Source organism: Pogona vitticeps, chromosome 4, assembly GCF_051106095.1.
Source record: "Pogona vitticeps strain Pit_001003342236 chromosome 4, PviZW2.1, whole genome shotgun sequence".
In the NCBI taxonomy this organism is placed as follows: Eukaryota; Metazoa; Chordata; class Lepidosauria; order Squamata; family Agamidae; genus Pogona; species Pogona vitticeps.
The window spans coordinates 44,095,949-44,109,529 of NC_135786.1; the positions used below are offsets into that span (position 1 = coordinate 44,095,949).

The 13,581-nt window shown below is 42.4% G+C and overlaps 1 protein-coding gene across 1 annotated transcript in view; it reads right to left on the reverse strand.

Moving 5' to 3' along the window:
• Positions 1 to 4,124: 4,124 nt before the first annotated feature.
• Positions 4,125 to 13,581, reverse strand: part of C4H6orf132 (chromosome 4 C6orf132 homolog) — a 50,158-nt gene continuing 40,701 nt past the window's right edge. The window contains exons 3-5 of the mRNA XM_020780632.3: positions 12,875 to 12,950; positions 6,998 to 9,929; positions 4,125 to 5,630 (exon numbers count right to left, since the gene is read on the reverse strand). Coding sequence (XP_020636291.3) covers positions 5,525 to 5,630; positions 6,998 to 9,929; positions 12,875 to 12,950 — 3,114 coding nt within the window. The 3' untranslated portion in view covers positions 4,125 to 5,524. The remainder of the gene's footprint in view (positions 5,631 to 6,997; positions 9,930 to 12,874; positions 12,951 to 13,581) is intronic.

The window sequence follows — 13,581 nt, forward strand, 5'->3', positions numbered from 1 at the left end:
TAATAATAATAATAATAATAATAATAATAATAATAATAATAATAATAATCAGAAACAAGCTATGGAGCTCTACTTTGAATTCCACAGAGGTGCTTTCCAAATTGGGCTGTTCTTTCCATCTCTGCTGCCTCTCTAGGATTGTGGGACACTGTTATTGCCATTTTTAAAACACACGTGTGCACATTTTATACTCAGATGGCCACCATATGGAATCAAACGTGGCTGTGTTTCGGTTTCACTGAGTTTCGTTTGGGGTCTGTGGGAGGATTAAGACAAGTATTTGCCATTTCAAAAGACTCTCCTGCTAGGGCTTGCTGAAGGGAGTTGCATGGGCAGCTTTGAAGGCTTATGTTCTATTTATAACCTGAGTCCTGCTAAGCAGCCAAACAAGCTTCCCTGCCCAGGTTACCCCATAATGCATACCTCTCCACTTAAGATGACTCATTGGGTACTGATATTAGAGACCAGCAAGGGAGGCAGAGAGGTGGCGGCTGCTTTCATGTGGATCTCTTGGCTGCAAACTAAAAACTTAAGCCAGTTTCATACATTGTACTGTCTGGAATGATTGTTTCCACACAATCCAAACTCTGTGGTAATTCCTCTCAAACTTAGGGCCACAGAGCTTGGCCTACCACTTTGCAAAGCCCCAGCCAGCACAACCAGTGGTCAAGCCTTCAGGGAATTGTAGCCAAAGAACATTGGGAGCAAGAAGTTTGGAAACCACTGCCTTATGGATTGATCCCATGCTGCACTGGGGTTTATGGAAGAATGTGTTCAATATATGTACCTACTATGGCTGTGAGTACTCCTGTTTGCTTGTGGTTTACTCGTTAAGTCGTGTCCGACTCTTCATGACCCCATGGACCAGAGCACGCCAGGCCCTCCTGTCTTCCACTGCTTCCCGGAGTTGGGTCAAATTCATGTCAGTAGCTTCAGTGACACTGTCCAACCATCTCATCCTCTGTTGTCCCCTTCTCTTCTTGCCTTCACACTTTCCCAACATCAGGGTCTTTTCCAGGGAGTCTTCTTTTCTCATGAGATGGCCAAAGCATTGGAGCCTCAGCTTCCGGATCTGTCCTTCCAGTGAGCACTCAGGGTTGATTTCCTTCAAAATAGATAGGTTTGTTCTCTTTGCAGTCAAGGGGACTCTCAAGAGTCTCCTCCAGCACCACAATTCAAAAGCATCAATTTTGAATGCTTTTGAAAAGCAGTCAGCCTTCTTTATGGTCCAGCTCTCACTTCCATGCATCGCTACTGGAAAAACCATAGCTTTGACTATGCGGACCTTTGTTGGCAAGGTGATGTCTCTGCTTTTTAAGATGCTGTCTAGGTTTGTCATCGCTTTCCTCCCAAGAAGCAGGTGTCTTTTAATTTTGTGGCTGCTGTCATAATGGAGCCCAAGAAGGTAAAATCTGTCACTGCCTCTATATCTTCCCCTTCTATTTGTCAGGAGGTGATGGGACCAGTGGCCATGATCTTAGTTTTTTGATGTTGAGCTTCAGACCATTTTCAGACTGTTTGCTTAATACATTCATCTCTGTGCAGATTGCAGTGCCTAGTTCTACCTATAAATATACAACACTTTCTTTGTCATTGTAACCCCTACTAATAACATTTAGTTTTCATTTTGCTCAGAGCAGGAAAACAGCTTGGAATTTATTGCATTTATATAATATCTGAAATTTAACCCATCTGAAATAGAAAGCCAGATATTGCGAGCTATTAATATGATGACAAGTAAACTTACTGTAGGTTTTACATACACACACAAACACATCACAAATAAACTCATTTTCAAAATTATCAAAACCTAGCCCATTCTTAATTTTTAGATAAAGATATATTAAGTGCGATTTATAACCCTATATCTCCAGACCTGTACACATACCACTGTGAAATGTGGTCTAAACAGGAGACATTGCCAGGGGGAGAGGGGAGAAAAAGTGCTTTCAAGAGGCTTCTCTCAAAGTGCTTTATACAGTATTTCCATAGTACAATGCATTCTCTACAAGTTTTACATTTATTTTACAGTCTTTAGATCATTGCCTTTAAGATGTAAATGTTTACAAAATGTTGGCAAGCTGAAATGACCTTACTCTTTGGCATATGCTGAGAATATAAGCCCCCTTTTTTACTCCAGGTTTCTTCCTTGCCTCAGTTGGGTATAATCCTGTTCCTGTAGCTAGTTCAGAATGTAGTTTGCTTGGAAACTGTAGTCTGGGGAGAGCCCATAAGACAAGCAAACAACAACTTGCAGATATAAGGCACCAAGACCATTTCACACTCCATTTCTCCTACAGCCTTATACACTGAATATACACCTGTCTGTGTATTATAAACTGCAAGAAACACTTCAGTTATTTATATGAAAAATGAAGCCACTAATGTCTGTTCAGAATTTAGAGAGAATGGTCTGTATTATAGGTTAACTTACAAAGAAGTTCATGGAAAAAATATTTGTGTCCCTTACTACTATCAAACCCATGCATCCCATCAGAAGAGTTTGTGGAGAGACTTTCAGAGGACAGGTGGCTTCAGAGTGAGAAGGGAATGGAAAAGTGGTTTAGGTATCTGGAGGTTGAGAGTTTGATTCCCCATGGTGCCTCCTAAATGGGGGCTGGACTTGATGATCCATAGGGTCCCTTCCAGCTCTGCAGTTCTAGTATTAGTATAATATTTTTGATTATTCAGTGAATATTCTTAACTTCACCAGTCTTAGGGTCAGGTCACATGTTTCAACAAGACCAAATTTCTTCCTCCCCCAACCAAGCCAGGACACTTAAATATCTGAGACATCAGACATGCAAATAAACTCTTGCTATTTCCTCATCAACCAGTTATTAAACAAAACTGAGCTAATTCGCCATACATGAAATGGGACAAGCTTGCGTTAGAATAAACATAGTCTTTTTCTCTTAACAATGAACATCATCTAGATATGGAAGCAGAGTCATGTTTAGTGAGGCCCTAAGAATACCAGCCTATGAGATCATGTATAAAATGAGCACAAGTAACAGTGTAATATATGATTTGTGTCAATGTGTTAAAGGAGAAGCTGTCAGCAGCAGAGTACAACAAGCTACAGCTACTAAAACACTTTTCTTTTGTACAATTCTCAAATGTACTTCTCCTCCTGTACATTTGAAGCATTCGATTGTCTTTGCTCTGTATGTGAAGAATCTGGCCATAAGTAACACGAATACCAGCCATCTGAATAAATGGTTCTGTGCTGAACTAAAACAGCATGCTTTTGAAAAATAATTTTACAGGAAAGAATACTGCAGCTTGTGGTTTGAGCAGAAATGGGATACGTTATGGAGTGAAGTACATTTGTGCTCATCCCACCTTTGCAAAATAAGATTTGCTGCCAGACAAAACCAGCAAGACTACACCTGATTTATAATACTATTTACAAGGATTTTTTTAAAAACCCTATTCTCTAGTATATTCAATTGGAGATTTGGGAGCTTTCTTGCAATCCTAAACACCAGTGTTGCACGCACAGTTTGTGAAACTAGCTTATGAATAAGGGGCTCAAAATTATCTTCTGATTACATGTTTCTCCACTACATGTTTCTTTCAGCCAGTTAACATGTAAGAGACCAACAGTTATATTATGGGAAGCTTTTGTATAAGGGGGAATGCATGCCAAGAAACTGGCTGGATGCCTCAATGAGTATCTGGATGTGGAGCTAGAGGTTGGAAGTTCAATTCCTTACTATGCATCCTTGAGGAATCTGCACAGTCCCAGGAGGACCCCAGAAGAAGGGAATGGAAAACAACTTCTGAGTGTTCTCTACCTGGAAAACCTTGGAAAGGATTGCCATTGGTCAAAATTGACTTGTTGTTGTTGTGCAGCCACTGTGCTTTCTGTTCTGAGTCTCAGCCCCATAGCCTTTTCCCATCAGCATGTAACTATGTTCCATCATAGTAGGCAAAGAGTAAAAAGACCAAAGAAAAACAGTGCAAAATGGGCACAGAACTGACCTTTTTGGTGCAAAACCACACAAATTAGTAAAAATTCCATCTGGCCCCAGCCTCTGCCCTTAGTGTCTCCTGCTGTTGGAATGTAGTCCCAGATACCCTGCCCGAATTGTACTTCTACCCCAGCATTGGGCAAAAACTGTGTCTCCTGTTTTAAAGTGACAAACAAAATCTCCAGGCTGCAACCTGACAAATGCAGGAGACTTTGATTTCTGTTTTGTGGCATTTCTTACTTAAAATCTCCTTCTACAATAGTTGTACAACTTCACAATAATAACCACCATCAGTATAGTGAATGTTCGGACTGCTGCTGTAACGTTTAACAACTTAATTGATAGCCACAGCCCCAACACTTAGTATTTGTATTGTATTGATAGTAACCACTGTCTTATTCTCATGTCTTGAAACAGATTGTGCAAAATACTAAACATCTTGGTCTAAACTTTGACTTTGAAAGTTTTTGAATAGTTGACCATTCTTAGGTGTTGTGTACTCTAGTTAATGTGCACACACCCTTCCAGTAGATCCAAGACAGAAGTTGACAATCCCTCCTATGGCTTCCAAATTCTTCTTCTTTTGAGTTCCCTGAGTCTTGAATTGTTGTATGCCGAGAGGAAATCCAGCCAACATGCCTTTTCCTGACTCAGAGATGCATGTTCTAGTTGCTAAATCTTCTCTTGCCAAGGAGCGGTTAAATTCATGGGTGATACAAAAAGTAGGCAATGCTAACCCAGCCTTACCCAGCCTTGTCCCCTTCAGGTGTGTTGTACAACAACTCCCATCACCTCCAGTCTGTTGTCTGGAATGATGGGGGTTGTAGTCCAGCATATTTGGTGGGGTCTGGGTTGGGGAATATGTCCCATTCCTTCTCATCCATTATATATTACTTGGGTTTTTGTCCTTGTGAAGTGCTCTTCCCCCTTTCCCATCAATTGCACCATTTTCTTCTTATTACTAGCTACTCCCTTTTCCAATTCTGGTCCTTGTATGGCTATTGTTAACTGGTAATGAACAGTCCTTGGCATGATGGTTTCTGAACTCTTTGCTCCCCTTTTTTGCTGTTGAGATGACTTGGCTATTCCTTGTCTTCCTAAAGGAAGAAGGCACCCAACTTTTCTTTGGTGTTCCTTGCTGAACAGTTGCATATTTTATGGCAATTGTATCAGAAAGGTAAAAATTTATTCCAAAGCATTGGCTCTAGGTTATTACCTATTAGCCAACATGGCCTTGCAATACAACAAAGTCTGTGTAATTACTCATATGCTATAAGTTAAGCAAATATTGCTGAACTGCCAGTGGTACAACTTTGCCTTGTTGCCCATATTGCATAGAAGCCCATAAGAGCAGGGTATCAGTTGAAATACCCAACTCTTACCCATGCCTTTAATAACTTACAACAATCTATTTACAAGAAGAAAGTGAACAAAAGAGCCCTAAAGAGTTGGCAAAGGAGGAGTTGTAACAGAGTGGAAAGGAAGAAGCCCCTCATGTGCAGCCTTGGGCTTGGCCAAGGCTGTGACAAGCTTTCTGTTGAAGTACTTTAATGAAGACCTCCTTGATATGAATAAGAAATAGGTTGTCTTGTCCCAGGCCTCACAGTGAATGTATTTGCAGTTCCACCGTACGATAGACTCCCTTGGGAAGATCTGAAGGGGAGGCAAAAACCAAAAACGCCATCAGATGAATGGAAACCCAGAGACATGCAGTGCAGTCTAAGAAGTTCTGTAAAGCAATATATGATAAGGAGGAGGAAATATATCGGGAAAACAGGTAGCTTAAGTTCAGGAAGGTAATTTCCAGGATGAAGATTTACGGTATAATAATTTCTACAGTCATCATTTCTGCTAATTCTTTTCAACACAGTAAGCCAGAATTTTGACATCAGAATCTCCTTGGGTAACCGAAGGTACAAACTCCAGTTACAAAATGTAGATAAATATATTTTTGGATATATAACTAGAGACTGAAGCAGATCCTTGCTTATCTAGGTAAATGTGTTAAAAAGCAAAGCGTGCTGCTTATATACCGCCCCATAGCGCTTCAAGCACTCTCTGGGTGGTTTACAAATTCATTATGCAGGCTACACATTGCCCCCCCCCAGCGAGCTGGGTACTCATTTTACCGACCTTGGAAGGATAGAAGGCTGAGTCAACCTTGAGCCCCTACCTTTGGCTGCAGTACAGCGGTTTAACCACTGCGCCACAAGACTCAGTGGTTAAATGGTACTGCGATACTACAGAAAATGGTGGGTAACTACACTAAAGCAAAAAAACAAAAACAAAAATAAAAACGAAAAAAACCCAAAACCAAAAAATGCTGCTTATATACATCCCCATAGCACTTAAAGCAGTCTCTGCATGACTGACAATTTAATTATGCAAACTGCACATTGCCCACCCCACAGCAAACTGGGTACTCCAACTTGGGCAGTTCACTATATATGCACTAGTTTAGTTGAACGTTAAGCGACTCACAGCTAAAATTGCATAAGTCTGCAGTCCAGCGTATCTTGAAATAAACAACTTAATATATCCTATCCAGTAATGCAACTTTCCTCCCGCTGAGCTAAGCGACATAAGTAACTCCAGCTATGACTATGATAACAGTCTTGGCGACTTCCACTGTTTATGTGCAGGGTGGGAGAAGTGTCCATTCAGCTGGAGGTATATTGAATATTTCCAATGCAATTAATCACTAGTTGTTACGCAAACTAATTGGTAAATAGAAAAGTACTTGCTCCTGCAACTTCATTGACCCTGCCTACATATTTAGGACCACAGACTTGGTCTATAATTGTTGCACTCTCGGTTGCAATGAGATACGAGTTGCAGAAACAAATGCTGTCATTAAAACTGTTGGACAGGATATTCCTCCTGTTTTAGAAGGAGAAAAAGGCTTCGCTTTGTCAGATGGTGAAAACTATGGTATTTTAAAAGTGCCATCTGCATGCTCATACCTGATGGGCAATATTTTCACGCCCCAGCTTTTTGCAATTAGAGCACGTGGAACATACCTGCCAGCAGCTGGTGCACTGGAATACTCTCCATTCTGGCCTTTATATTTGGCATCGCTGGAAACATTAAAAGCCACAGTTTTTCCAGGTAGTTCCAGGGACACTCTTCTGCCCTGTGCACTGTTGGGAACATTCCTCTGAATAGAGTTGACCCGGCGCTTCCCTTCTGCAGCCTGAGAATGGTAGGTCAGTGTATTGTGCCCATAGGAGTTGGGTGAGCTCACACTGCGAGAATACATGGCTGCTCTCCCATACGATCCATCGGTTTCTGACACATAAAGACGCTTCTTTATCAATGGTCGGGTACTGGAGTAAGAACTGAGATAACTGGAAGAGTAGCTCCCGCCTGCATAATGGTGACTGTACCCACTAGGCCTTGTATTGTTTGCCAGAGTGGGTTTGGATGTCAGGGAATAACTCTGGCTAGAGTCATAGCCCGAGTGACTTAGATTAAGTTGCTTATCTGAGGCCAGACTGTTACTTGAGATGTGGTTCTGTTCTCTATTAGAAGAACTGAGTGGGACCCCGCTGGCATCATTGCTGAACTCTGGTGGTGGGGGAATGATCTCATAATCAAAAACGTCCTCCTCCTCTTCATTGTTGCTTGCAGTGTGATTTTGAGCTGTCGTGAGAGAGTTTGCAAGAGCTTCTGGCATGTTGCGAAGGTCTTGCTGTTTCGAGTGGCTGGATGCTAGGAGGCTTTGAACTAAACTGGAAGAATTATACCTGTTTATTGAAACACACTTCTCATTTGTCTCTGGGAGCTTCTGCCCATTCTTGTTTTCTTCTGAGGCATTAGATAAAGTCTGTGGTTTTTGCTCTTTCTGCCCAAATTCTGACAAGCCCACATCACTACTGTTAGATGCACTTGCTGCGGTGGGCTGCCTCTGTTCTGAAAGCACCAGGGATCCCTTTTGAGGCAGCTTTGGTACCACTGTGACAGAGTTGGGCTTGGCGTCATTGTAGTAAATGGTGGACATCCCAGTCTCTGATCGACTGCTGTTGTGGAGGTTTTCTGATAACCTGAGTGGAGGTTTCTCAGATAAGTAACTGTTTTGTCGGGAGGCTGAAGCAGAAGACCTGCCTCTTTGGGCCCGCTGCTGTGCAGCCAGGAGAAGAGCCATTGGAGAGCCTCTCTCTACTTTTTCTCCTGTAACAGGATGAATCAAAACCTCATTATTTGTTTGCTCCATATTGGAAGAGAGGGAGGATGCTACTGATAACTTGCGTTCACCAGAGTCTTTTTGGTTTTCAGGATTATTTATGCTGACTGATCCATCTTCTGTAGTTTGGGAAGAAGCTGCAGAGGCCAGGCTGTCAACGGAACCTAACTGCATCCTATGAGTCTTGTACTGCAGAAGAGAAAAATCCATACTGGGAGATGCAGTTCGTATGGGTGAGGCAGTCCCAGAAGAGGCAGGTGAAGAGGCAGCTGGAACCAAGGGTTCGTTCTTTGGTTTCTGAGGAGATACTGGAGGTTTGTAAGATGGTGTGTGATTAGAAGAGGCACTTGGAGAAGCCTTAGGGTCTTTCTCTGTCCCTTCTAATGTTGAGTTATTCTGATGGGCTATAGGTTTTGGAAGCCTGGACGCCTCACCATTGATCTGGCCACCACCAAATTGAAGAGTAACTTGTTTCTTTGTTTCTGGATTATGTCTCAGGTTTGCAAAAGCTAAGGGTGGACCTCCATCTTTGGTTGGAGACAACACAGCTTCCAACTCATCTTTGAATTTCATGACAGAATTTGCTTGCACAGTCACAGTGTCTGGAGTTGAAATGGCATCATTGGTGATGACTTTGCTTGGGGAAGATATCTTAGCAGCTATCTTTTCCTTTTTCTCACCCTCTACTGGTGGTGATGACTGTGAGCTTTTCACAACAGGCTTAGCTTGTTTTGATTCATCTGTAGCAACGTGGTTGGTATCCGTTATATTAGTTTTAGTCTTGGGGACTATAATTTTGTCTTCCTTTCTGCATGAAGAAGACAGCAAGGCAGACAGTTCATGCTTCAGCTTATCCAGATTGCTACGTTCATTCCATTCATCATCATCATCATCATTAGATGATGCATGTTCTGCAGAAGGCTCTGTTTTGCCTCTAGAAGTTATTTCATGCTTCCTTTGAGTGAGAGACCCATTAGAATCTGAAGTTAAACTGGAATTGCCAGATTCTGTGACTACTATGGAAGGCTTTTCTAAAGTAGCTTTCCTTCCAGATTCTCCCCCTGAGTGGACTGCAGTTGCACTACGTATGGTAAAATTTGGAGGCAAGGCTGGCCGACTGTGAGGTACCATTGTAGGGAGCTGTTCATCTTTGGGACTGGACTCTTTTTCTGCTGAGGAAATAGATGATGTCCTCACTGGAGTAGGGGGAGGTATTTTTAACGACCGGGGGAAAGTAAGATGAGGGTCTTGGTCCGATTTTGTGAACTGTGACTCCTTCTGGGTAGGGGTTATTGGAGAGATGAGGTTTGGACTATGAGGGATGCTGCCTGGCTCCCTCAGATTCAGAACAGTCTCAGATTTCCATTTGGACACACCATTTGAGAAAGGTGGAATGTGAGGCAATGGGTGCCCTGCACCATCCATAAAAGCCAGAGGAGGGGTGGGAGGAATGAAGTCTGGTGGGGAAGGAGTACTGGGGGAAGACAAATTGGAATACGGGTCTGAAGGTGGAACCAGAGATGGAGGAGATGGAGCAGGCATTGCTGGTGGAGGTGGAGGTGGAGGAGGCATCATGGGTGGGGATGGAGGAACTTCCATAGAATATGGAGGTGGTGAGAGATCAGTTGAAGGTGGTGGGGGTGGAGGAGGAACTGATGGTGGGGGTGGAATGTAGTCATCGTCAAGGTAGTTCTCTTCAAATGCCTTTGGCCTCAGGTCGACCACTGAATTGTATTTTCTGTAATTGCCGCCAATTTGAGAACCAAGCCCTAGAGAGAAAACAACAGCTGATATTAAGACTTCATTTCAGATATGATAATTCTATGTTAGCAAAGGTGAATATTTTCTCTTGAGTTATTGCTCAAGAAATATTTTTATAGAAGGATTTTAGGATTTTCTGGACTGTACATACCATAATTCTCCTTTCTGGAAGTTCCACCTACCTTACCGAAACACTTAAATGTCATCTTATCTGGAAGAAAGGCCTAAACTGGAAGGATTTGAGGCTTATCTAAGCCTCTCTCAACATGTCTGGCCATTACTGAGTTCTGGGCAACCAGGCTCTGAGAAGAATCCAGAAGTATGCCCAAGCTATGAATCTGAGTTTTCTAGGGGAAACCCTGCCCTTGACCTGGAGCACCTCTGTCTTGAATGGATGCATTTTCAATTTATTCCCTCTCATTTAGTTCATTACCAGCCTCGGGTACTGGTTTAGCCAGAAACAGTTTCCTTGGATTTCAATGGAAATTTATTTATATATAATTGACATGGTTGCCTCATTGCAGAAAGCTGGTTGAAGAGGCTGGTTGATTCTGCTTAATGATAGCAGCCCCTCAACTCTATGCCAGGACTCTTCGTTAGTCATGCTAACTGCTTTGAAGGTACTGTAGTGTGGGTGGTTTTTTTAAATTAAATATAGAATGGCTGGAATGATAGAATAAAATAAATATTCATCATTGAAAGGTGAGCATATGAAAATGTGCACTTGAAAACATGAGTTGTTGGGGGACACTTCCACAGATACCATGCATGGCCAAAAAGACAACGTAAGTTGTAAACCACATTAAGCCTGAACTCTCCCTAGATGCTAAAATGACTAAACTGAGACTAATCAAACTGAGGCTAACATACTTGTCCTAATGAGATTGCATCATTTAATAGAGAACACAGTAATTTTAGGAAAAGAGTAGGAAAAGAGAATGCCCCAAGATTAGATGGATTAATTCAAGAAATGAGCCACAGCCCTTAGTCCGCAAGATTAGAGCAGGGCTATTAATGCTAAGACTTTTTGGAGATCATTAGTTCACTGAGTGGCCATCAATTAAAAGTAACATAATGACATGCCACACGCAGATATCTATCTGTCTGTCTGTCTGTCTGTCTGTCTGTCTGTCTGTCTGTCTGTCTGTCTGTCTGTCTATCTGTCTATCTATCTGTCTATCTATCTATCTATCTATCTATCTATCTATCTATCTATCTATCTATCTATCTATCTATCTATCTATCTATCTATCTATCTAAAGGTCTCCCCGCAACTTTCCTCCAAAGGAGATCATGGGGACATGCATACATCTCCGTGAGATTTCATGATCTATGTAAACCCAGCACTCTGGGTTACTTTGGCTCTACTTAACGAAAGTCAGTACAGTGCAGCTACCTCTTAATCGTGCCATCTCATTGGCTCTCAAAGGTAATGCCACTAAAGCACAGAAAAAGCTAAAGCACAGAAGATCTGTCAAATATGGCACTGGTGATGACAAACTGCATGTCTGTTATCTAAGGACAAGCATTGCTAGGTTCAGAGAGACTCATCACTAAAAGGTCTCAGCCATTTACTAGATCTGCTTTAGTAAATGTGGTGGGGTATAAATTGTATGCATATCAATGCTGGATTGACTAAATTTCTGCACAGTCACAGAAAATTTGTCCCATATCCAAGTATCCCTATTTTAGTTGATTATTTATTTTCCTACTTTGTTTTGAAGTCTATTAAGTGAATACCAGATGGTCTAGCCAGTCCTAGTGGGATACACTTTTTGGTGTTCATCCATTTGTCAAAGCGTGTTGTTTTTGCTCTTCCTAGATTTAGTAAGCCTCTTTTAGTTTAATATTTTGTTTTAGTAAAGCAAAACATGCTGCTTATATACCGCCACATAGTGCTTCAAGCATTCTCTGGGCAGTTTACAAGTTAATTATGCAGGCTACACATTGCTCCCCCTCGTAAGCTGGGTACTCATTATACCGACCACGGAAGGATAGAAGGCTGAGTCAACCTTCAGCCGGCTACCTGGGATTGAACCCCGGGTTGTGAGCACAGTTTTGGCTGCAGTACAGCAGTTTAACCACTGTGTCATGAGGCTCTTTAGCTATTGTCTAGGGCAGAGGTCATCAATCCCGGGTCCACGGCCTGGTGCCGGTCCAGCCCTCCCGCACACATTCCCCTCCCCACCGCTGTTTTGCATGCCAGTGCCAGCGTGAGCACTCCCCCACCCCTTCATGCATGTGCCCAAGCCCCCACGTGGGCAAACATGCAGGTGTTCCTGCGCATGTGCGAAGGGGTGGGAGAGCACTCACGCCGGCACTGACAGGCACGCAGCGCTCCCCCACTACTTCACTCATGTGCCTGAGAGAGAGAGAGAGAGAGAGTGCCCGTGCAAACGCAGGAGGGTGCCCCTCCTGCCTCAGAGGCTCAGTCAGTCCGCGGTCCCAAAAAAGTTGGGGACCACTGGTCTAGGGGGTTGCTGTCCATGAACTGGGTAGGTTTGGTACAGTTTTACCTTATTTCACGCATTATTTGCTAGCACCTCTTGACGTAACTCTGAAAGGGCAATGCTAGCCAAATAATCAACTTTTTCAGTGGGACTATGTTTCAGGCAGCCAAAAAATAATTCTGCATAATTCCTTAAAAGCTACATCCACTTCTTGGCATGTACTGATTTATATCGTACAGCACTAACATATTCTGCTCTGGAGTAACACAGGGACAAAGCTGTTCTTATTGTTTCTGAGTGTACACAACCAGTTTCTTAAGCATGCTATTTTTGGTGGCAACTTTCTCTTTGGTGTTCAGACTATGTTTTTTGCAGCTCAGGTTCGATCCAGAGTGACACCCTGAATATAATTCACATGCACATCATTTATTTGCACACATGCCCATGAATGATGTGCATATGCAAGGTAAATTGCTGGACAATCTTAAAAGCTGCCATCTTACCTGGAGACAGTTTATCTTCAAAGCCTTCTGGCACTGATGGTGTTGGAACAGCCACTCCATGTGTCTCTTGAGCGTTCTGAAAAGGTTTAAAAGATGGATGTCAAGATCTCAACCAATAAGTGCTGGAATTCAAAATAAATTCAAAGATCAGGCAGCTGGCAAAAGTCAAATTTCAATATGAAAGAAAATTTCTACCTAAGTTTCCATTTCAAAGCAATATTGGTGTTTGCGGAAATTTTACATAACTTTCTGCAACTAATTGACAAGATACCAGGTATGTCTTGGTGATGCACCCAGTGGTGTGAAGGAGTCGAATCAACACGCATATATGCAAAAGAATAACTTAGCCTAACTGCAGCCATCTTGCCTCTGTAATTTGCTTTGCTACATGAATGTGTGAACCTATTATATCAGGGTTTCTCCTTAGTAGACAAATAGACAAAGGGGAGAGGCCGCCTGCATTCCTTTACTTGCAAGTAAATAGCCTAATTGGGAATTCGTCCTTAGTTACAGATAAAGAGACCTGGGTGTCTAGTGCAGAACTGGGAGAAATGAATTGTTGCCAATAAGCTTAGGCACCTGCAACCCCTCCTTTACCCCTCCTTCTCCACACACCCTTTGCCTCCCTCTTTTTAAAACTTATAAAATTATACTCTGTAGTAAGCGTGCACACCCTCCTCTGCATGTTTGGGTGGATGGAGTTGTGT